Source organism: Crocuta crocuta, unplaced genomic scaffold, assembly GCF_008692635.1.
Source record: "Crocuta crocuta isolate KB4526 unplaced genomic scaffold, BGI_CrCroc_1.0 scaffold330, whole genome shotgun sequence".
Lineage (NCBI taxonomy): Eukaryota > Metazoa > Chordata > Mammalia > Carnivora > Hyaenidae > Crocuta > Crocuta crocuta.
Window position 1 is genome coordinate 3,640,710 of NW_027530521.1, and position 25,999 is coordinate 3,666,708.

General features: G+C 44.2%; 1 protein-coding gene across 1 annotated transcript in view; it reads right to left on the reverse strand.

Moving 5' to 3' along the window:
* EXT2 (exostosin glycosyltransferase 2) overlaps window positions 1-25,999 on the reverse strand; it is a 134,170-nt gene that overhangs the window by 11,693 nt on the left and 96,478 nt on the right. Inside the window, exons 10-11 of the mRNA XM_077767460.1 lie at window positions 25,346-25,512; window positions 38-181 (exon numbers count right to left, since the gene is read on the reverse strand). Coding sequence (XP_077623586.1) covers window positions 38-181; window positions 25,346-25,512 — 311 coding nt within the window. The remainder of the gene's footprint in view (window positions 1-37; window positions 182-25,345; window positions 25,513-25,999) is intronic.

Sequence of the window (25,999 nt, forward strand, 5' to 3'; positions counted from 1 at the left end):
TCAGACCCACCTGCCCCCCTTTCCTGTCCCCTCTTACCTTGTGATAAAAAGCTGCCCCCGTGAGCACCATGGACACCTCGTTGGTCCACTCTGACTCATACTTCCACTTATTCATCTCATGGTCCCAGAGATGCAGACGACCTGGGTAACCCACCAACCGGTCAGGAAATTCCCGCCACACCTAAGGCAAGAAGTGAATCAACAATCAATCCCTGCCCAGTTCAGACAACGACCAAGCTCAGTGTTAAGTTATACACATGGTATGCAGACTCCCGGGGCTGAGCTCTTCACCAGCTTGGGTCAGAATGGGCCCCTGAAGATGTTCAATTAAACAGATGCTGGTTATTCCGTCAAGATTCAAAGACAGATGCGAATTCTAACTTCCTCCAAATCTTCCTGCGGTTGCTTAGAAATAGCTTGCTGAATTGGACCAAGGTAGGTAGTCTCCTAACAAATGATTATGGACATAGGTTCCGTTCTTAATGAATGCACACATGAAGAATAAATGGAACCCTGCAACTCAACTGTCTAATTTATATTAAATTTGGCAATTGTGAAAAAAAAAAAAAAAACAAGTTCTCTGGAGCACACAGCCATTCCTGTGACCTTTTAGTAGCCTCATGTATAGAGAATGTGCCTAATTCTTTAATCTGTAACACACTGAAAACAAAAATTTGATTTCCACATTTGGAAAGGTTCTGAGATACGGTTTTGAGAAACAAACTTTGGTATACCGCGGGTGAGGTATCTTTCCCCGTGCATTTCTGTATAATTTAACCTTTAACAAAGAGGATGTGCACACCACTGAAGAGGACTGACTGTTTCTCAGCTGTTCACACTGCCACCTCTCAGCACCAGGATTCCTCCTCCTTTACCAGGCCCCTGAGGCTCCTGAAGGTCCAGTCCTGTGCCCTATTCTTTAAAATCTCTAATTTCAACTAGTTTTCATCCCTTTAAGTACCTTCTATAATCTACTGACCTCTAAATTTGTTTGGCCCAGAATGTTCCAGAGCTAACCAACTACTTACTTAATGTCTTCCCCTGGATAAACAATAGGCATCTCAAACTTAACAAGGCCCACACGTAACTCTTGATTCCACATCCCCAGATGAACCATTTTCTCAATCTTCTCATCTCAATAAATCCACTACCTGGCTGCCCCAGCCCAAAAGCTTCAAGATGGCCTTTACGCCTTCCTTTCCCGCTCCCCTACACCCCATCCATCAGCAAGGCCTGCTGGCTCTACTTGTGACCACCTCTTGCCAATTCTCGCACCCCTCTCTTTCACCCAGACTGTTGTTAATAGGGCTCTACCTTGTCTCATTGCTCCACTCTCACCCTTCCAAACCATTATTTATAGAGTATCTCTAAAAGGATATTCCTAAAAGAGTATTAGAGCACAGATGGTCCTGGACTTAGGATAGTTCAACTTATGATTGTTTTGACATTTACAATAGTGCAAAAGCGATTCATATTCAGTAGAAACCATATTTTGAATTTTTTGAATTTGGATCTTCTCCTGGTCCAGCAATCTGCAGTATGACCTTTTCTCATAATGCTGGGCAGTGTCTGCGAGCTGCAGCTCCCAGTCACCACGCGAGCATGGGGTCAACAATCTAGAACCATCCTGTACCCAGACAACTATTCTGTTTGTCACTTTCAGTACAGTATTCGGTAAATTACACAAGATACTCAACACTTTATTATTGTAAAACAGGCTTCGTGTTAAATGATTTTGCCCAACTGCAGCTAATGCAAGTGTTCTGAGCACCTTTTAAGGTAGAATAGGCTAAGCTGGGATGCTTGGTAGATTAGGTTTATTAAATGCATTTTGAATGTACACTGGGCTTATCAGGTAACCCTATGGCAAGGAAAGGAAAATCTGTATTCTATATGGGGTAACTCAACCAACAGGCTGTATCCTATTATATGTGAGTGTGTGCATGTGTGTGTCTATTTTTTTAATTAATATCATCTGCATTATATATGTCCCGCATATATAAGTCATACGGTCCCATGCTGCAGCAAGCAGAGGCTTCCCCAATGCCCACGTGTCGCTGAGTCCAGGGAGCATGTGTCATTGCTTGCCCAGAGGCACAGCTCGTGGGCCAGCACCACCGCCCCCACCCCGTCCCTTTGTGGTTTGCCAGGGCCACTGGAATAGACTCACTACACCAGGCGGCTTAGCACAACAGAAATCTAGAAGTCTGAGGTCAAGGTGCTGGCAGGGCCATGCTCCCTTCTGACACCAAGAGGGGAAGGATCCTTCTTTGCTGTTTTCCAGTGCCAGCGGCCAGCTGTCCATCTTGGGCATTCCTAGGCTGTGGATGCATCCCTCCCAACCTCTGTCTTCGTATGGGCTTCCCCGCTCTGTGCGTGTGTCTCTGTGCCCGAAATCTTCCTTTTTATAGGGACACCAGTCCAACTGGATTAGAGCCCACCCTAATGACCTCATTTTTTATTTTTTTATTTCTAGGAGAGAGAGAGAGAGAGAGAGACAGCGTGAGCAGGGGAGGGTCAGAGAGAGAGGGAGATACAGACTCTAAAATAGGCTACAGGCTCTGAGCTGGCAGTCAGCACAGAGCCTGACGCGGGGCTCGAACCCATGAACCACGAGATCATGACCTAAGCGAAAGTCGGACGCTTAACCGACTAAGCCACCCAGGCGCCCCCTTAATGACCTCATTTTAACTTTAGTACCTGTGAAGATCCTATTTCCAAATAAGGTTACTAAGGGTTAAGATGTCAACGTATCTTTCTTAGAGGGACACACTTCAACCCAACACCCCCAGAATCTTTAAGAAATGCTCTAGCTCTGAAACAAAACAAAGAATGGAGTCCCATGATCGGAGTAACAGCCAAATTCCTTGGCAACCTCTTCCACCACGTTCTTCCACATTTCAGTGGTCTTTCCATTCTTTAATCACAACTCTGTGTCTTTCTTCTGATAGGGATACTGTCCCAGCTCTTCGAAAAGCTAGTTCTTCCTCATCAGTCAGGTCTCTGCTTAAATGCCGCCTACTTTTGAGAGGCCCTTTCACTTTCCTAGCCAAGGGGACACCTCTCCCACCAAGCCATTCTCCATCACATCCCCTCGCCCCATCTTCTTCACCAAACTTTCAATTTTTGAAATTGCTCTGCTTGTTTATCGTTTCCTTATTTTTTATTTCCACGAGGACAGAAGTTTCGTCTTACTTCCTCAAGCACAAAGAACAGCGCCCACACATGGCAGCGTTCTGTGTGCACATTTTGAATGTACGAACATAGAGGCTCTCAGAAGGCAAAGAAGCTGAGAATAGAAGAAGGGACTGCAGATCAGAACCAGTTTCTCCTTTAGTCAGAAAGTCTGCAACAGTACCGCTCAACAGTTACCATTCATAGTCAGGGGATATCCTTTGCGTGTGAAGATGACAGTAATAATTCAGCATCACGAAAGCACATGTTCTAAACTGCTTCTCCAGAAGTGGGGACAGGATATTCGCCGAGTCGTTATACTGTCGCACCCGGCCCTCCTGTGATCACCCACATGCTTTTATGGGCTCTCTGATCTGGGTCTTGAGCATGGCCTGGGGTTTCCTTTGTGTGAAACCGGTTCACCTAACGGGCCTCTCAAAACCCACAACCTTGGCCTCATTAACACCATGTTGTAACCAACAGAGTTAATCAGCCACAGCCATCGTTATAATAGCTGCAGACAAACGAAGTCATGTCACACATTCCCCCCGGTGTGTAAGGCTGCTGCTGTGTTCCTACTCTGGGGCTTGTATTTCAGCAGATTAAGATAATCTGACACTATTACGGTTTTATAGAGCCCAGAGCAACAACCTAGTATGTGAGCTGTAAGTGCTCACACTTGGTTTGTGGGCCCCGGTGCCCCCGTTACGTGCATGGTCATGCATCTGCCAGCCCCGAGCACCTGCCTGTCCCAGTCACACCGATACTGCAGTCACCTCAGTGGAAATAAAGAGCTTCTGAAAGGCCCCAGGCACAAGTAAGTAACCTAACCACCAGGGATGGGCAGTGTGGTGGTGGTGTGGGGGGAGGCATCCATTTGGCTGGCACCCTTGCCGGATGCAAGCTGCATCTGCCTCAACCCCACATCTACTTTGAGTCAATAAAGCTCTGCATTCCCTGTGCTTTCTCACAGGCCCTTCTCTGCAAGCCCCCGTTTGCAGTACCCATAACAACACTAGCTCGGTTTTAGGGTCAAACGCTGTCAGGATTTTGGTCTTCTTCCTGTTAGCTGAAGCCACTTATCAGACTTCTCTCCACAGGGACCTAATTCAGTGACACTGGGTCACAGAATGCTGAACTACACTGTTCTGAAAGCGTCAGAGGTGTCCTGAACTTCAGATTCCTTTGGAGCCGTTGGTGAGCGCTGTTCCTCAGGCGGGGCCTCTCTGCCCTTGACTTACTCCAGGCAGCTGGATACAATCAAGATACCATCCTTGTCACTTCATCTATAACTCTGCAGCTGACTACGGGATCAAAACGGAGTGGGGCCGGGCGGGATGGGCCCTCTCTAATCGAGCCCCAGTGTAGCACAAAGTCGATTATGTAGACAGTAAAGCATCTTCCCAGCCAGAAGAGCGAGAACTCAAATTCCACCCCCTATCCTCATGGCTACCCACCTCCCACTCTAATTCAACTTTTTTTTTTTTTTTTAACCTCGGGGAAATGCTCTGGGGTCAGCCTTTTGTCATTACTAACAGATGCCTTTATATACTGTGCAGGCATCTGAAACGTCACACCATACCCCTGGAGTTCTAGCAATAGTGCTTCCACAGCTCTGCTCAGGCCACTGAGCCATCACTCGGTTGTTTGCCTGCACTGCTGAAGTCCTCTGTACAGACGGCCCTCATCTATTTTTTTTTTTAATGTTTATTTGAGAGAGAGACAGAGACAGAGACAAGAGACAGCATTGGCTTCCCAATGCCAGTGGATCAAACGACGACCATCTACCTTTGGTTTTTTTTTTTTTTTTAATATTTTTATTTATTTCTAGGAGAGAGAGAGAGACAGCGCGAGCAGGGGAGGGTCAGAGAGAGAGGGAGTCACAGACTGAAACAGGCTCCAGGCTCTGAGCTGGCAGTCAGCACAGAGCCCGACGCGGGGCCCGAACCCACGAACTGCGAGATCATGACCTAAGCGAAAGTCGGACGATTAACCGACTAAGCCACCCAGGCGCCCCCCATCTACCTTTGTTTAAAAGGCACGGGAGGCAGCCTGGATTACCTGCTATGGACAGTGCACTAAGGGGACGTGGCTGAAGTAGCTCCAGGCCTCGCTCTGCCACTGATGCGTTGTGCAAACCATTCAGGTTGTGCTGCTTTTGTTCTGCCATCTGCAAAAGGGGGGTCGGACTAAGTGACCTCTAATGTCTGAACTTTCAGGGCTAAAGTCTTCTGTCTTCTTCCTCACTAACACCCTCCCAAAGAAACTGACTTGTCAGCTGTGATCACGTTGCAAGTTGCAAGTTTCTAAGTACATGGCCCGCGTTACTTAACTTTGGTTTAAAATACCATTCACATATGGGTACCCAATAAAGGTTCCTGAAAGGAGGCTAGCTAATGCACTATATTCCGAGCTAGCTTGGGGAGTGCATTTTAAACCCAGGGTGTGTGCTAACCATAGATTCANCAGGGGGAAGGTGTAACAACAGGTGGTACCAATCTGGGATACACAACTATGAAATCATCGGTCAGCCGCAGGAGAAAAGCAGCTCTCTGAAGGGGCTGCTATAGTCATCACACTCTCAAAGGCACAGGCCCGCAGGGATATTGCTACCGGGTGAGAGGGGTACCACATGTACAGGCGTCAGGAGCCCAGACAGAGGAAGAAGCAGTGAGGGGAATGTGGGGGATATGGACCCAAGGCACATCAGCCTGGGCCGAGGTTTCACTTCTGTCCTCGCACACGCCCCCTGCATTGTGTGGATCCCTAACCACCAGAGTGGAACAGAACTCCAGGAACCAGCCTGAACCCCGTGGGCACACGCCGGGGTCAGTGGAGGCAGGGCTACCGGGATCCCGACTTTCGAACACCTTTGGATTCGTGGCTCTTCTGCCCTCAGGCTTGTCTTGCATGCTGCCCAGATGGCAGAGGGCTAGCTGGCTGCATTCCAGTTCCTGGCTAGTTTCCACAGAGGGGCCAGTTATCGGATTCACTATCAGCCCTCCGGGAACAAAGCTCACCTTTTATATTTGGAATTTCCTGAAGTGAAGTAGAATGAGGCTTGAGTTGATTGGCTTCATTTTCAGCTCATGCTTTTTAATCACGCTGGTGGTTGGTAGTTTTTGTCAAAGTGGCAGTTTACAATAAGCCAAGGAGACTCCGTCCACGCCTGGGACGCAATTAAATGCTAATGCTAGACATGTAGAGGCGAGGGAGTCCGGAAGTTGTCACCTGGAGTTCCCTAATGCTGATTGGTTTTGACAAATACATGTACGCGCTGTGCTAAGTATTAAGATTTACCTGTTAGAGCACTTCAGTCTGCCTGAGAGACTTTTCCAACCCAAGGCAAGGGTTTGCTTGAAATAAGCCAAGCAGGAAAGCCAGGATCATCGGCAGGCTTCTGGGATTTGGGCAGCAAATCTATTTGCCCCAGTCTGGCTGGAGGTCAGTGCCTTGGTGCTGGGAGCCGAGTTCTTTCTTCAAACTTGGGTGATGAAGGCAGAGACAGGCTGGGGTTGGCCGGAGTTGAGAGAGTATACTATTTAATCCCTCAACGGTAACCATAATAAGAAGACACTGCTGGAGAAGGTGGCTTTAACACATTCTCCTCACCCTTATCTGTACCCTATCATCTAATGGCACAACCAGGTACCTTCTGTGCGTGGTAAGAAGACTCACCCTTTGGCAGTCTGAGCTGCTGACCCCTGCCCCTAGAGATCTGCAACCAGAGACTATCTGGAAGGCAGAGCTCACTCAGAGCAGCTCCCTCACTGCCCAGATGAGAAAACAGAGTTGGAGAAGCAGCAGCCCTCGCAACGTTACACTGTCAGCTCGAGCCCAAACTGGAGCCTAACTCCCAGCCTGGGCATCTGCGCTGAAGGCGCAGGATTTCCCACTCTTCTGAGGCAAAAAGCACCTCATCTCCCCAAGCTCGGCGCTGGGCTTGGGAGACAGACAGTTGGCGCTGTCTGGGACGGCGTTCCGTGTCGGTGTTCTTCGCAGGTGCAGACAAAGAAAGAGTCACGCACGCGTGCCGACCACGCTGAGACTGGAGCAGGGCAGGGAGAGGAGGTGGCGAAACCCACAAAACCCTGTGCTCCTCCTTGGTATTCGTCCTCTAAAAGCCGAAGGCTCTTCATGAATGTGGTTCCCATTTAGCAAGGAAAGCCACATGCTCACACCATGAAAAGAAGGAACTCCCGTCAGCTGTGCAGCGAATGAGTGGGACCGCGCAGAGGACATCGCGGGCCTGCTGGAAGCTGGTCACATCTGTGAGGCTTGGGCAGAGAAGGCAATACAAGCACAAAGCAGCTGAATCAAAGATTAAGCTCCACTACTGTTTTTCACGAGGAAATGAATCTCCTGAGAGAGAATAACACAGAGAAGGAAAGAGGTGAGTTTGAGGGGACAGAAGAGGTAGGGGATGGGTCAGGACCGGGTGGTGGGTTTTCCACTCTCACACTCCTCAGGACACACTGAACATGAAATCAATTTTATTTCCATAACCTCAGCTCTGGGGGGCGGGGGATACTCTTTCTAGTCTGGTCCCAGGGGATTGTTTAATGAAGTTAAAAGAAGAAAAGTGATCCTAAGTCAAATGGTTACTCTCTTAAAATCCTGCACGAGTGGGGGTGGGGTGGGGTGGTGGGTGCCTGGGTGGCTCAGTCAGTTGAGCGTCCGGCTTCGGCTCAGGTCATGATCTAGCGGTTTGTGGGTTTGAGCCCCGCGTCAGGCTCTGTGCTGACAGCTCAGAGCCTGGAGCCTGCTTTGGATTTTGTGTCTTTCTCTCTCTCTGACCTTCCGCTGCTCACACACTCTCTCTCTCTCTCACAAATAAATAAAACATTTAAAAAATTTTTAAACCCTGCACGAGTGGAAATGGAGACTTTAGTTTTTATAGATAACTATTATTGAGGCTTCAGAATATCCAGGTGATTTTGGTGAGGCTCAATCTAAAAGACAGGGAACCATGACATGAGCTCTGTCCAGCAAGGCAGAACTCTCCTTATTTCAAGACACTGCCCTGGTGACTTCCATCGCTGCAATCAGGGATACTACTGCAAAACTGGCCAAACTTTGTTTTCCTCTCACTGTATAAAGGGAAGAAGTAGCACTGACCATGAACTCTGGCATCCTGGCTGAGGCATCACTGTGGTTCCCAACGAATTATGCAGGAGTTGCTTCAGCATAATGCCCTCCTCACATGTCTGCTTGAACTCCACAACCTCCTGCTGGGGAATCAAGCAACTGAGGGAATCTTACAAATTATTTATTTACAGCCCATGCATTCCAAAAAATGACTTGGGGTGGCTTATAATGAAAAGAAAAACTAAAATAAAGTCCAAACTGTTGGGGAGCTTGGATGGCTCAGTCGGTTAAGTATCTGACATCGGCTCAGGGCATGATCACATGGTCAGTGAGTTTGAGCTCTGCATCGGGCTCTGTGCTGACAGCTCAGAGCCTGAAGCCTGCTTCAGGTTCTGGGTCTCCCTTTCTCTCTGCCCCTCCCCGACTCATGCTCTGTCTCTCAATAATAAATAAACATTAAAAAAATTTTTTTAAAGTCCAAACTGTCAAAACAAAAGATGTCCTCAACAGCATTTTTAAAAAAAATTCAGATCCATTCCATCTACCGTAAGAATATTAATCATAATATCAAGTTCTAGAAAGGCAATCCAACACCAAGCTAAAATCATAAAGTTTAGGGTTAGAGAGATAGGGGTATTCCTATTTGTAAATTCATTTATGCATTCCATTCACAGATACTTACTGAGCCCCCACTATGTTTTTAATTAGATATTTTCAGATAATTGCAAATTTGAAAGCAGTTGTAAGATGTAATGAACACAGATCCTGTGTGCTGTTTCCCCCAATGGCAACATCTCGAAATTACAGTGTGATATCACAGCATGATATTGACATGGACACAGTTAAGATACTGAGTTTCTCCACCTGATCTTTTATATGCACCCTCCCCTCCGACCACTAGCAACCACTGATTGTTCTCCACTGTATAGTTTTACAATTTCAAGAAGGTTATATAAATGGAATCACATAATATACAACCTTTTGGGATTGGCTTTTTTCACTCAGCATAATTTTTAGGGATTGTCTTATAATTCAAAGGAGGAATATAAAAATAAAGCATGTATCTTGTTATTAAGGACCTTACCATTTAGAAAAGCTAATGACATATGCATCAAAAGCTAGACATGAAAGGAAGCAAGGATGCAGGAAAAAGCACAAAATGAGTTAAGAGGATGGGAAGAGTACTTCTGGGTTTGGGGTGGGGCCAGGGAATAAGGAAAAGACTTCATGGATTTCATCTTAAGAGAACTACAAAGTGTAGGTTGAGATTCCCACTGCTCTCAACCAGGTAAGTAATGAGTACAAAACTACTCTTTGCTAAGTGTTTATGAGTGGGCTGGCAAGTAAGACCTCTACTTGGATTCTTTCACTGAATACAGAATAGGGCATCATTTAACTTTGAACAACATGAAATTTTACTCATAGAAACTATATGTTACAGAAAATTCATGTCCAAACACAGTATGTTGACTCTTTCAGTCAATAAGTATTTCCTGAGCACCCACTAGGTGACAAGCACTAGGCACAGAACAGTAAACAGGGCAGACACAATCGTGCCTGAACGGATTGCTCTATATCAGGGGAGCTTTTCGATCCAGTCCCAGAGATCTAGGCCATGGGTGTAATCAGGGGCCTGGCTGTGAGAAGCGGGCAGAGTGTCATGTGATCAGGACCTCTCCCCAACCCTCGCATCTTCCATCCAACTCAAAGGCTGGTTGGGAACCTAGAAACTGAGGTTGCCATTGCCTTATCTAAACCCGTCAACAGAGAGTAGCAAACGTACCACAAGCACAATTAACGTGAACCCTAGGCACCAATTTTCGAGCACCAAGACACAAATCTGATCTGAGAGGGGAGCTATAAACAGCCTTGCTTTCTAAAGACCCATTGTTCCCAGTCATGACCATTCTAAAGTCAGGGGACTACTCTGATCCCTTAAGCTTGCTTTCTTTTTATTCTTCCAAAATGTGGAATTGCTAGGTTTTAGGCAGCAGCAATCAACAACCACTGTCTCCAATTCATGATTTTGCAAGCAGGTTTATCACCGGCAGAGAAGGATGCAGGTCCACACTGGGGAACAATATTGAATTTTCTTTGGAAAGCTACAGACGCTGGGGACGCTCATAGCCTGGATGCTGCTAAGGCTTCCCCTGGCCCTGTGCCAAGCCCCACCCCCACACCTCCCTTAAGCAACTCTATCAAAATCAAGGCTGATAAGCAGCCCATGCAAGACAAATTCCCCATATACCCAAATCATAAGCCAAATTCTGAAGCTCTGAATTCCTGGAGCAGCCAATGCCTGTAATCAATCCCAACGAGCCAACAGGCAGCTTTTGGAACAATAACCCTCAAACATATGGATCCCTTCAAGTTGGAACATCACTGCAAATATCTCTTTTTGAATGGGGGGAGGTAAAGTATGGGTTCTTTAAACCATCAAGGGTACCAACACCTCTTTAAAATAACGATCCCACATTATAAGCATCAGCGCTTTGAGGCACGGAGCCACAAGGCCAGGTGGGCCCGCTGGTGCCGCCAACGGGAGGGATGCTGGGGGGCGGTGGGGTGCGTGGCAAGGTCAGAGGAGCCCCAGTACTGCCCCGCACAGAATAAGCGTTTAGGGAAAATGTATCTAATGAAACCGACTCACCTGCCTTATCTGGGATGCAAGTCGGTAAGGAGGGGACACCTCAGTGGGAAGGTGTGCCAGCACGCAGCACACTCCCCCCTCTTTGGGACAGGGAACATTTGATGTTTCATTAATGGCTAGGTAAATAAATTCTGAGCTTGTCATTTTAATTTGCTCAGTGGGGAAGAAAAAAGTGTCACTCGATTGTAATTCCCAACTGGGCACTCTTTTAAAACGCTCAGATGTTACTCCAACGTTCAGCACACATATTCGATTTCCTTCCCTTAACATTTGTTTGACTTATTCTCCAGTGGGGACTGGACGCCTTAGAAGAGCTCTGAGAGGTCAAACTTGAGCGCGGCTCCTCTCAGCACCTCGGTGGGCTCCCGGCCGCGGCTTCGGCTCCTCTTTCAGCAGCTCTGGCTGCAGCAGTGGCCCACAGGCATGGCTTCCCTGGCTCCCGGGAGCCCCGGGTGTAAATCAGCACAAGCTGGAGATAGCCCAGACCTAACAGATTCCTCGGGGTCCTCTTCCAGGCTGAAAACGGAGCCCGCAGCACTAAGAACACCCCAGGGACAGAACACTCTAAGAAAGAGCCACAGTCTTCCAGGTCTGAGGGAGGCTCTGACTACACCTTCTGGGCATGGACAGTCACCCAAATGAGCCGTCTGGCCTAGGCCTCTTCTGAAGACGGCGGTTTCTATAATGCCCACTCTTTGGGGGCCATAGGAAAATTGAAACACAGAAGGAAAGACGGACAGATGTCTTTTTGAATATTCACCACCGTAGTAGTATTACGGCCCGGCTCAGGAAACGTACTGTCACTTACTCAGACATACTACACATGGCCCAAAGGGCTTACAGCCATCTGCTTCTCCAGTAACTGATGAGGAGGGCACAGCACAGGACCTAAGAAACGTACAATTCTAAGAAGCTCCACTTCGGCTCTAGCTTGAGTGTCAGATGCAGCACAAATGCTGCCCGGTTTGGCTTTGTGGCTGCCAAAAGTGGGCCCAGCTCACAGTGAATCCTGGTCCTGGTGGCCATGTGCACAGTCCATCACCTATAGAAGAGGAGGAACTACTGGAATCTCTCAGTCCCCACTAGGTCAGATGCTGTGAACGCTCAAGGATCTGAGTCAACCAAGAAGTCAAAGAACGAGAATCTATGGTGCTGGTTCTTTCCCAAGGCCAAGAAGGTTCCAGGAGTTAGATTATCCGCCCACTGCACAGGTGTCCCTTGCATTCTGGGCCCTCCGTTAGGGACGCGCTCTCTCTCTCTCTTTTTTTTAAATCCATCTTGGCTGTTTCAAAACTGAGTTTCTTGGTGCCCTAGATAAACCCAAAGGGTAAGCCTGCACTAGAGCCCGCGGCAGGGTGAGTTCCACGTGCCATCCAGGAAAACTCCTCTGGAATCAGCCCCCTGGGATCTCAGCAGACCTGAGCACATCTTCAGATGTAGGGCTCTGGGCACATCCATGGAGGAGAACGGGGAACCTATTGAAAGGATCATAACCACAAGTCTATGAGAAACGATCTTTAGACTCAGTCCAACACTTATTTTACATTTATTTGTTCCCCAGGGCTGGTGTCTGTGGCCCTTTCACTGGCAGAAAGCTTGGAGAGAAACAAACAGGCCAGAAATAGTCTCTCTCTCTCTCTCTCTAAATAATCTGCTAGAGGTTACTGTGAACTCTATGCCCTGACAGGTTGTCTTCACCTCTCAGCTCCTCTAGCCAGGAAAGAAAAGGTGGGATAGTTTACTTAGCATCACAGATGATACCACCTGTGTGCTCTTTCTGGATGAATATATAAATATCTCCAAAATTTACTAATTCTGTTTCAAACATAACTGTGATACAGAGCCTCAACTCTGGAATTCTTCAATTAGCCAAGCTCCCTCATCACAAATGACATACGAGCTACAGGATAGCCCGTCTTTTCCTTCTCTTTGGTTCTTTGATCCATTTGAACATTAAGTCTATAGACTGTCCACCTCTATCCACCTGGCCTTTGTTGTCCTTAGCGACAGTGAATTCGTTTCAAATTCATCCTGTGAGCTGACTGCTTTGGCCCAGACATTCCCACAAACCTACAATACCTCTTTTTACCATCTTGAGCTTTTCAGCTGGCCCTACGCTGCCTAACCAAGCTGGCTTCCATTGTTAACACACACACAACTTCCACCCTCCTCAGGTCAATCTGCTTCTTACCGACCCCGTGCGAGCACACACACCAAGCTCACTCTCCCCTTGGTGCCTTTCCTCTCGGTTCTTCCTAGACCAGGAGCCCACTCAGAGGTGGTTGTATGTTCTCCAGAGAACAAGTAGGCATTCTATGCTACCTTGCTGTCTTGCCATGATTCTTTGGGAGTATGTACTTGCCATTACCCCAGGGAGTAATGATATTACCCCAACAGAATGATATAACTAAATTCTCAAAATTTATTAGCACCCAAGAGGTTCAACCAGTCTCTGCCACCTATAGTATACCCAGCCAGTGAGAGGAAGGCATCGGCATTTTGTGTGCCTAACAACACACAGCCGCTCTACAGCAGTTCCCATCCACACATGAAGTACTGACTTTATAACCAGTGTTATTAGCCAAGAGCGTTTCACATCTCTCAGGTGAAAAATGTTCAGCACTTAAGTGCTACTAATAATTTTTATGGTTGGAAATGAGGATCAAAGTATGAAAGGAAAAATAAATTCACAGGCTCATACATTCAGCCAAGTCTGCCTGGCTCATTTTCTGCCACATGTTTGAAACGCTCTTAAAGGCGGGGGAGGGGAGGAGGAACAAGTTGCATTTTATTTCCCAGCTCTTTAGGTCTGAAATAAAAGCAGACAGACTTGGGGGGGAGGGGGGAATCACACACTCAAGTAACACTAGACACTGCTACTGCTCCCCCAGGGGTTCCTTGCAAATGAGTATCAAGAACTCAATAGATACTTTCCTGGTAAAATACATAAACAGATAAATAAATTATCCAGGCTGAAAAGAATTTCCACATCTGGTAGCTCACTAGAGCTTGTCAAACAAGTCAGAAACACACAGGGCCAGAAAAGAGCATTCTTCAGCTCCTGACTGCAGGGCTAGAGAGGGAACGTAACATTCCCCAAACCCTCTGCACTCCGACAGGGAGTGTGACCCACATAAACAGGCAAGTGACCCCTGTGCTTTCTTCCAATTAAATAAATAATGATCCCCAGTATTAGGTCCCGAATCCAAACGTCTGTGAGCTCAACTCGCTGCCACTGGGAGAAGAGAGGGCTCTCGTACACGGCCTGGCCCCATGCCCAGGATCTGCTGTGCTGTACCTGCAGGCGACCATCCATGTCCGTGTCACACCTTAAAGAAGTCACTGTGCCTCTCGGCACCTCAGTTCCCTTGGCAATAAAGCATCAGGTGACAGGATGAGCCCTAAGGTCCCTCCATGTTCAGGCACTGCATTTCTTTGAAACAGCCTACCAGCCGGGGTACCGTGAAGGGTCACCAGGTACACAGCGATCCTCACCCTCTCCACCAGTCTCCGCACCTCAGGAGATACGGTTAACATTACCAAGCTGTGCTCTAGTGAGCCATCTTCTGGAAAGGGCTTCTAGATCCACTAGATCCACTAGATCCACTGTCTCTCCCCTCTTATGATAGCCCCACGCTTCCCTCTCCTACGTCGGGACGCGTGCAGCCTGTGAGCTGCCCTTTGGTCTCTGCTCTAGTTCCTCAAGCAAGCCTGGAGCCCTTCTCTCCAAAATGGTCTCTGCACATCAATGCTTCCGACCCTCTATCAGAAGAGTTAAAAGGCCGCCAAGTGCCCTCACATTTGTGAAACCCTTGCCAGCTTGCCACGTTTCACAGGGAAGCGAAGGGGTCTGTCACTCCATATAAAGGCGCAGACGTTTGATGCTCTTCCACATGCAAGCACACCATACTGGTTTGCCTGTACTTTTTATCGGTCAGATTCCTTACACCCAAAGGGATCTCAGGAAGCCATCCAGTCTAGTCCCCTGCCCCCTGCAGCACTAGTGAAACTACTCTAGATACTGGAAAGACTGCTGGCTTCCTCTCTGTGAAAAATTCCCAACGGGGGAGATGCTTCTGTCTCTCCAGATTTCTCAAAACATTCTTTCGAGCCACAGTTAGAAGGGTCTATTGCATGGTTTCTCTTTGGTTCTCGCATATTAAATACCGTCTTTAAACTTTTTTAAAAAATTTAAACGAGGGTAGTGAATTTACTGCAGAAATGAGAAAGGCTTTGGGAGAAAAATATTGGGAGAATTGGAGATGCCTATTTTAGAGAAGAACAAGCAGAGGGATGATTATATTAAAATGGAAAGTTTAACTGTAGAGAATAAACTGATAGTTACTGGAGGGTCGTGGGTGCAAGGATGGGTTAAGTAGCTGATGGGGATTAGGAGCGCTGGGTGTTTTACAGAACTGTGAAATGACTAGACTGTATACCTGAAAATAATATTACACTGTGTGCTAACTCGAAGTTAAATAAAAACTTAAAAAATAAATTAAAAGCACCAAGATAACTCATCTTATCTAACTGGCCTCATAAGTTCATTACATCTATGACTACAGAGTGTAAAGTCTGTACGGAGTGTGAGGAGAATGCAGGGCGGGCGGCCTGAGGACAAAGCTATAAATATCGACTATGCTCTCACGACCAAGCTATAGGTGCAGAGACCTGTAGCTCTGCAGACTTTCTCCCTTCCTTGTGAGTGTGGGTACCAATTTCTTTGTCTCCTTCTCCAATTACTATTTGCACCATTTATTCAGTTTGTACAATGTATGTACATTTATACAACTTACCCTTTGGATGTCTGTGGCTTCTTTGGTTTCTTGAATCTGTAAGTTTAATGTCTTGTGCCAAACTCTGGAAGTTTGAGTTCATTATTTCTTCTAATATTCTCTCACCACATTCTTTCTTTTCTCTTCTTCTGGGACTCTGATGACACAAATATATCTTTTGTGATTGTCCTACAAGTCCCTGAGGCTCTGTTCATTTCTTTTTTTCCAATGTACGTTCTCTCTGTTGTTCAGATGGGATAATTCCTACTGATTTATCTTCAGGGTCACTGATTTTTATCCTGTTATCTTCATTCCTCTACTAAGCCCATCAGTGAATTTTAAATTTCGGGTTCTTAATTTTCAGTTCTGAAATTCCCATTTGGTTGTTCTTTGTATCTCTGTTTCTTTGTTGCAACTTTCTATTTTTCCATTTGTTTCAATAGTGCTCATAAGTGCTTATAAATTCTTCTTTTATGACAGTGGTTTTAAAATCCTTGTCAAATAATTCCAATATTTGGGTCATCTTGGTGTTGGCATCTGTTGACTTAGTGTTGGCATCTCATAAAAGTTGCAATTTTCCTGATTCTGGAAATGATGAGCAATTTTGAATTGTATCCTGAACAATTTATTCAGAATGTATGCCCTGACCCATCTTTGTGATTGAGTAACAATTCAGTTTTCAAAGACTTGATAGTGCTCCTCTGGTCTGCCCAACTTGGGTGTTGACGCTAATTCTTGAAACCTGGTTGGTATTCTAAACCACTGTTCATTATTTTAAAGCTTTTCTTGTGTTGATTCTAATTAGTTCCATGCATGGGCTGCTTTGAAGGAAGCTGTGAAAGTGCCCCCAGGACTTCACACACAGATTTAGAGAATCCCTTTTTCACCTTCCTCCTTTCCTTAATCTTCCCTGCACTCTCTGGCTGGGATGCTACTTCTTTGCTCTCTGAACTACGAGCAAAAGCCAGCCAGTGGCCCTTTGCAAAGGTCTAAGGCCCAGCACTGGGGAAGGGGAGGGCTCTCCTTCCAGTATGTGGGTTCTAATGAACCAACCACTTCCCTCCTTTCCTTTGTTTCTCGTGTCCTGGAGTTACCATCTCTTCATACTTTCAGGGTTCCCTTTTGCTCTCTCAAGCTCTCTAATACCCTGTATTAGAAATTTTCATATTAAATCCATTCTATTGAAACAACTAGTATGGATTCTGTTTTCCTGGCTGATATGGATTCTTGTTTGTGAATATCAGGATAACAAAGAAAATGTTCAGGTGTTTTTATCTTCAACACAGGGAGATTTCAATAAATTGGTCTGAATAGTACACAGCCAAAAATAAGAACAGCTATATAATCATCATTATAATTACATACTGTAATTGGTTTTCTCTCTAAGCCCAGTTATATAATGAAATCTTTACAGGTGACATGGTATGGTGAAAATACCACTAAAATGAGTTTAAGACCTATTAGTGCCAATTACTGAGTGACACTGGGCAAGCCACTTAAGGGCTTCATATATAGCTTATAAATGAGCCTTACCCATAAGTGAGCAAGCTAGATTATCTCTAATTTTCTTTATTCTTTACTTTCTAATTTTCTTTCCAACAACTTTATTCTCAAGAAATCACCAGTAAAACCATCTGGGCCTGGAGTTTTCTTTGTAGGAAGATTTTGATAACAACTTCAGTTTTTTAATAGAGAAGTATATGCATATTCCAAAGATTTCTTACTTTCATATATATTTTAATAATATTCTCTTAGTATTCTTTTAATGTCTATAGGATCCTTAATATCAATCCTTCTTTAATTCCTTTTCATTTCTGACAATGATAATTCCTGTTCTTTTTTTTTTTTTTTTTGAGTGTTCTGGCTAGGGGTCTGTCAATTTTGTTAATTTTTTCAAAAGGTCTATTTCTGTATCTGTAAATTTTCTCTGTTGGTTTGTTTTCTACTTCATCACTAGCATGTATTCTACTCTTTCCTTCTACTTGCTTTGGGTTTAATTTACTCTTCTTTTTCAAAGTCATTAAAGTTGGAACAAACTTGAGGTGTTGCTTTTAGACCTTTCTTCTGTCCTAATACTAGCACTTAATGTTATAAATTTCCTCTAAGAACCACTTTCGTTGCATCTTAGAAATTTTTTTCAGCTTTGAAATATACTTTACTTATTATAAAATCACCAATTTTAAGTGTGTTTGACAAGTGTATATAGTCATAAAACCACCATCACAATCGAAGTACAGAACATTTCTATTGTCTGAAAAGTTCCTTATTGTTCTTTTCTCATCAATCCCATCCACTACCCCTGGTAATATATGTTTTTCTACTCTAGAACGTCACATACGTGGACAACACATATAGGAAGTGCTCTTTGGCATCTGGCTTTGTTCACTTCGCATAATGATTGGGACTTTTCCATGTTGCTACATACGTCAGTAGTTCATTTCTTTTTCTTGCTGAGGAGGATTCCAGTACATAGATATTCCACAACATATTCCTCCATTTGCCAGCTGATATCTACAGTTTGGGATCTTATGAATAAGGCTATAAACATCGAGTGCAAGTCTTTGTGTAAAGACATATGTGTTTATTTCTTTTGGAAGCTGCATCATATGAAAAGTGTACGTTTAACTTCATGAGAACCTGCTAAACTGTTTTCCAAATTAGTTGTACTTGCTTGCATATTTACCAATAACATGTGACAGTTCTAGTTGCTCCATGGACTTATCAACACACAGCATTCTCGGTCTTTTAATTTTTTTTTAAGTCATTCTAGTGAGTATGTAGTGGTAACTCACTGTGCTTTTAGTTTAGAGTTGCTCTAATGACTATGATGTGGAGGATTTTTTCATATGTTACTTTACATCTACATATCTTTCTTTGTGAAGTAACTGCCCTGATCTTTTGCCCTTTTTTTTTTTTAACTGACTTCTTTGTCTTCTTGAGTTGTGAAAGCTCTTTATATATTTTGGATACAAGTTCTTTACCACATACATGTTTTGAAAATATTTTTACCAATATAGGACTTTCCTTTTTATTTTCTTAGAAGTAACTTACCAAGTGTTGTAATTTTGAGGAAGTCCAACCTATCCATTTGGTTTCTTTTATAAGTCATGCTACTTGTTCTCTATTTAAGAAGAACTGCTTAGCTTAGATACACTACGATTTTCTCTTCTGCTTTAAGAAGTTCTGTAATTTTAGTTCTTACATTGATGATTAAATTTTTTTTCTTAAATAGTCTATTGCCAAGTTGGTTTACATATAACACCCAGTGCTCATCCCCACAAATGCCCTCCTCCATGCCTATCACCCCCATTCCCCTCCCCCCCATCAGCCCTCAGTTTGTTCTCAGCATTCAAGAGTCTCTCGTGGTTTGCCTCCCTCCCTCTCCCCAACTATTTTTCCCCTTCTTCTCCCTCATGGTCCTCTGTTAGCTTCCTCCTAATCCACCTATATGTGCAAACATATGGTATCTGTCCTTCTCTGCCTGACTTATTTCACTCAGCAAAACACCCTCTAGTTCCATCCATGTTGCAACAAATGGGCAGATTTCATTCTTTCTCATTGCGATGTAGTATTCCATTGTATAAATACACCACATCTTCTTGACCCATTCATCAGTTGATGGACACTTAGGTTCTTTCCATGTTTTGGCTGCTGTTGAGAGTGCTGCTATGAACACTGGGGTACATGTGCCCCTATGCATCAGCACTCCTGTATCCCTTGGGTAAATTCCTAGCAGTGCTACAGCTGGATCATAGGGGAGTTCTACTGTTAATTTTTTGAGGAACCTCCACACTGTTTTCCAGAGGGATTGCACCAGTTTACATTCCCACCAACTATGTAGGAGGGTGCCCATTTCTCTACATCCTCGCCAGCATCCAGAGTCCTCTGATTTGGTCATTTTAGCCACTCTGACAAGAATGATGTGGTATCTCAGTGTGGTTTTGATTTGCATTTCCCTAATGATGAGGGATGCTGAGCATTGTTTCATGTGTCTGTTGGTGAGGAAATCAAATCAGTTATCAAAAATCTCCCAACAAATAAGAGCCCTGGGCCAGATGGCTTCCCTGGAGAATTCTACCAGACATTTAAAACAGAATTAATACCCATTCTTCTCAAGCTATTCCAAAAAATAGAAATCAAAGGAAAACTTGCAGACTCATTTTACGAAGCCAGCATCACTTTGATTCCCACGCCAGACAGAGACCCAGCAAAAAAAGAGAACTACAGGCCAATATCCTTGATGAATACGGATGCAAAAACCCTCAACAAGATACTTGCAAATCGAATTCAACAGCACATATAAAGAAATACCCACCATGACCAAGTGGGATTCATTCCAGCATTACTGGGCTGATACAATATTCACAAATCAATCAATGTGATACACCACATTAACAAAAGAATAGACAAAAACCATATGATNATCATTACTACCCTAAGCAATCTACACATTTCAATACAATCCCAATCAAAATTGCACCAGCATTCTTCTCAAAACGAGAACAAACTATCCTAAAATTTGAATGGAACCACAAAAGACCCCGAATAGCCAAAGTAATATTGAAGAAGAAAACCAAAATGGGAGGCATCACCATCCCAGACTTTAGCCTCTACTACAAAGCTGTCATCATCAAGACAGTATGGTATTGGCACAAAAACAGACACATAGACCAATGGAATACAATAGAGAACTCAGAACTGGACCCACAAATGTATGGTCAACTAATCTTTGACAAAGCGGGAAAGAGTATCCAATGGAAAAAAGACAGCCTCTTTAACAGATGGTGCTGGGAGAACTGGACAGCAACATGCATTAGGATGAAACTAGATCATTTTCTCACACCATATACCAAAACAAACTCAAAATGGATAAAGGACCTGAATGTGAGACAGGAAACCATCAAAACTCTAGAAGAGAAAGCAGGAAGATACCTCCTTGACCTCAACTGCAGCAATTTCTTACTTGACACATCCCCAAAGGCAAGGGAATCAAGAGCAAAAATGAACTACTGGGACCTTACAAGATAAAAAGCTTCTGCAGGGCAAAGGAAACAGTCCATAAAACTAATAGGCAACCAACAGAATGGGAAAAGATAGTTGCAAATGACATATCAGATAAAGGGCTAGTATCCAAAATCTATAAGGAACTCATCAAACTCCACACCCAAAAAACAAATAATCCAGTGAAGAAATGGGCAGAAGATATGAACAGACACTTCTCCAAAGAGGACATCCAGATGGCCAATAGTTAAATTTTTATATACAGCATGAGATGAGGGTCATGTTTTTTTTTTCTTTGACATAAGGATATCACATTATTCTAGGACCATTTAGTGAAAAGACTCTCCTATCTCTATTGAACAGACTTGGGTCCTTTGTCGAAAATTAACTGATGTACATGTGTGCTCTACTTCTGGACTCATTTATTATGTTTCATTGATGTAGATGTCTAAGTTGCCAACAATACCACAGTGTCTTTATTACTGTAGCTTTATAATAATTCTTAAAATGAGGTAGTCCTGAAACTTTGTTCTGCTTCCCAAAATTGATTTGGCTGTTTCTGGTCTACTATATTTCCATTTCAATTTTAGAACAACCTTGTCAATTTCAATTAAAAAAAAAAGAGAAAAACGAAAAAAGCTTTTTGGGATTTTGACTGGGGTTGCTTTGAATCCACAGAACAATTTGGGGAGAACTTACACCTTTGGATGTATACATATGGTACATTTTTCCATATATGCAGTTGTACTTCAATTTCTCTCAAGAACATTTTGTAGTTTTCATTGAACATGTCTGGCACACATTAACTTCAATTTTTCAAGCATTTTTTTATGTTTTGCATGAATATAATTTTTTACAGCTTTTTGGAAATAAGATTTGACATACAATAAACCAAATCTATTTGAAGTGCAGAACTTGATATGTGTAATTTGGTAAGTATACATCTATAAACACCAGTGAAATCATCATCCCAGTTAAGATGATGAACATATCCATAACCCCTAAAAGCTTGTTTGCCCCTTTGTTATTCTGCCTCTCACCCTTCACAGCTTGACTCTCCCCACTCCTAAGTGTGGCAACCACTGATCTTTCAATCACTACAAATTAGTTTGCATTTTTTAGAATTCTATGTCAATGTAATCATAATATATGTTCTTTTTCATCTTGCTGCATTCCGTCAGCATAATTATTATTAAATACATCCATGGTGTTGTATGTCTCCATTGCTCATTCACATTTATTACTAAGTGGTATTCTATCGAATGGATATACCATGATTATTCATTCAAATTAGATTGACGTTCCATGTTTTTCTTTCAGTTTACAGCTATTAGAAACAAAAACTGCTATGAATACTGGTGTACAAGTATTTGTTTCTACATGTGCTCCTACTTATCTAGGGTAAATCTCTATATGAAGAATGGGGGCGGGGGGGAGTGGTCACATGGTAAGCATATGCTTAGTATTTGAAACTCCAAACGGTTTTCCAAAATAGCTGGGTCCAGACTGTGGATCACGGTGGACAGACGCGCAGTCCACAGTACCTTGTTCCATAACTCTCCCCTGCATGCTGGTGATAAAGGTTTGTTTATTCATCAAATACTACTGAGTAACCAGTGAATGGAACAAACTGGGTCAGACAGAGAGAAATATCAATGAACAAGACAGCCATGGTTCCTGCCCTTGTGGGGCCTACATTCTAGAAGAAAAGCAGACATTAAACAATATACTTCACAATTAATTATTTGTTTACAAAGAAGTAGAGCGCTCTGAACCTAACCTCCCTGAAAGCTTCTCTGAGATAGCAACAATTGAGCTGAGTGCTGAAGGATGAGTAGCAATTAACAAGATAGATATAATCCAAACGCACTGCGCTAAGCACAAGAAAGTAGCTCTGGGTTCCAACGTAACTCCCCTAGGACACAAATTTTTGTTAACGGATTTATTTATTCATTTAATCAGTCAGGCTTGCTCCCAATTCCTTCATGAAGTAATCCTGGGCTTTGGCATAAAAAACAGGATTCAGGAGCCCCATCATCTTCTGTATTTTGACTCAACACAAAAGTAGGTACCCTCTCTAGAGCAGAAATGTCCCCAGAAGAATGGAAACAACAACCTTTTCCATGAACCACAGCGCATCATGAGTGGGATGATAGGAAGAACTGCAGGAGCCGCCAACATGGTGTCCTGTAAGTGCGGAGCGTGCTGCCCACCACACAGTGGGAGCAGTCCCTAAGCATCTTCCTTCCATGTGGTAGACACTACGGAATTTTCTATGTACACAATAACCTAAGGAAGCAAATACTCATACTACCACTTTAGATAGGAATTAAATAACATCCAGAGAGATTAAGTAACTTGTCCATGGTCATTAACTGGTCAGTGAAAGATCAGGAATTCGGGCCCAGAGCTATCCTAACTTTGTCCATTATATTAATTACGATGAGAGAAACAACTTTTACAAAGTCACCCTAAAGCACCAATGGTAGGGGTGCCTGAGAAACCTGTTTGTTTGCCTTAGCATCAAGATAACTCTGGGAGAGACAGTGATATGTTCATGGCTCTTTGTACTACTTTCGTGAACCCACAGTCTCTAACAGGGTAAAAACCCTGGAAGATAGCATAGTGTGGACAAACTTAAATTCCAACTCTTCCACTCATTAGCTGTGTGACTGTAGATGAGTTATCTAACTTTCTTAGTCTTAGTAAAGAATGCGAAAAGCAGTAACTGTCTTACAGGTTTGGGAAAAGATCATAAGTAATGTAAGAACACCCAGATCATTCACTGGAATACAGAGGGTAGTTATGAAAGTTCACCTTCTACGGCATCTAGAGAAGATTCAGATTAATGTAGAGGAGGCGTTTTCCTGCCTGCCACTCCTCCGATAGGCAGGTATTTCCTTCAAGGTGATGTGGAATCCAACACAGGTCATCATAGGAAAGAGCGGAAGAGGCTTGAAACAAACTCAAGGTTGAAAGAAATCCCAGGCTTCAATATACATGAGATCTTAAGGTTTCAACTCCAGATCAAAAGGAATACATTTAGTCTACCTTTCTTTCTTTTTTTAGAGAGAGAACATGAGTGTGGGATGGGGAAAGGGAAAGAGAGACTCTAAAGCACGGTCCACTCCACGAACGTGAGATCACGACCTGAGCCAAAATCAAGAGTAGGGCGCTCAACCGACTGAGTCGCCCAGGTGCCCCAAGTCTACCTTTCTTCACTAGAGTTCATTTAGCCCAGCTGAAAATATTGAAGAGGAAACATTCTGTCCATCTTGGCTATATCATTCTAAATGTTCCTTTTTATCCACCTCCCTTTACCACAAAAAACCCACAGGAATATAGTCTGAAGCCACTATATGCAACAAAGAGAGAAAACATTGGGAAAAAAAACCTGGTCTTTTTTGCCATGAGTTGGCTAGAGAAACAAGTAGGTAACTTGCTTTTTTAAAAAAATGGGAATGAGAGTGTGCTAAAAATCATCTAATATCCTAGATGTGATCATGTAAAAGGCATCTCTGTGAATGAGAATAAACCCAAAAAGATGATGTTTTATTAGCCAGTCTCACACCTTTCACTGGCCAATAACTATACTGAGTGTGTCGCACAACAGCCTAGTTCACAATTTCTTTTACACTCAAATGGAGCTACATATACTTTAAAAAAAACACACACACACACAAAACTTGAGCTTTTAATTTTTGGTGGTGGTGACGGTTAGGCAGATTCTTATTTCTTCCTCTTCAATTCCACTTTTAGCTTCAGGGTTAGAAAAATAAACTTCTATAATAAATATAGATTACGTAATATATATTCATTTACTAGAATCTGAGTACCAAACATGGCTTCATATAATAGAACCTCAACTTCAGCAAACCCCGAGTCAACTCTAATGGGCAGGACAGGCAGGACGGGCAGAGGGGACAGAGTGCACCACTTGCCCTGCATCGCCATGGCTAACTGACATACACTCTGTTTCGCTTCGGCCCGATGTGGCCGTCACACCCCCGCACGGCAGGCCTCTGCCTGCCACCGTCCTGCATCTCACGCACATCCTCCCTGACAGAGCTCATCAATTTCGATTGCTTTTCACCAGGCCTCGGCTCCGGCACTTTCCCCTGGGGAGACCTTTACTGGTCTCCATACTTAACCCTTGAACCCAGCCTAATCCATCAGCTGCACTGAATGGACGGTGATAGAGCATGCTTCTCCCTAAAGACAGGCAGCCAACCCCTGCACTTAAACCTCAGAGAGAAAGCCATCAACAGGGTCTGCTTTCTGTTTGTCAGTGTCCCAGTGTCTTGGCTCACTGGCGTTTTTATTGTTGCCGCGCCCAGCTGCTGAGTCAGGGGAAGTGCTATTCAAGGAGACATCAATTAAGTGCTCGTTAAATGCTATAGATGCTCTTTTGAAAATATCTCCTGGGACTCTCCCTGGGAGTTCCCAAAACTAGTGGAGGGCAAAGCTGTCATTCTAGAATAGGGTTTCCCCAGAGTCTGGAAGAACAGCTTCATAACCCACGCTCTTACATACTCTCTCCTAGGGTATAGAAACTATGACTTTAGAGCATGAAATCTAATACTCTTCGTTAGGAAAAATAAGCAACGTTAGGAAAGAAATATTCACCGTGTAGACAGACCGTCTGAAACCTCCTTACCTCATAACCGAACTGCAGCTCATCGGAGGTCAGCATGATGATATCGTCATCAATAGCCAGGACAGCCTCCGTCTCGATTTCGTCATAAGGGAAGAAACGGTTACTCAATTTGTTTTCAGCAGTCCTCACAACTTTTAGTGGAACCCGGATTTTGGGCCAGAGAGAGTCTGGGGGGAAAGAAAACAAGGCACGTATTACTCTTCTAACCTCTGTGAGGAAGACAGTGGAAAAAGCACTGCATCACAAATGCCACGGAACTTCCACAGCTCCCACTCAATCCACACGTACAGTTGTCCAAGGGGGAGCACTGATAGATGCCCCGTTAGACAATATGTAAGTGCTCTGTCCTCTCCAGGCCCGCACCCCCCTCATCCTCAGTGCTCTCTTAACCAGAATGCACAAACGGCTTCCACTCACAACTGAGAGACAGAAAAGCAGAGACTTGCCCCAGATCACAACAACACGAGGAGGCATCGAGGCCGCTCTGTCTCATTCTCGGGCCCAGGGTTGAATACCGGAAGTCCTCCAGCTCCCCCAAATACCTCCGGTACACCCCAGCTCAAAGCGTGCCTCTGCTCTGCCAGCAGATACAAGCACGCACTCCAGGTGTTGGCCCTGATGTGCCAGCCTCCGCGGTGCAGCCGCAAACAGAGA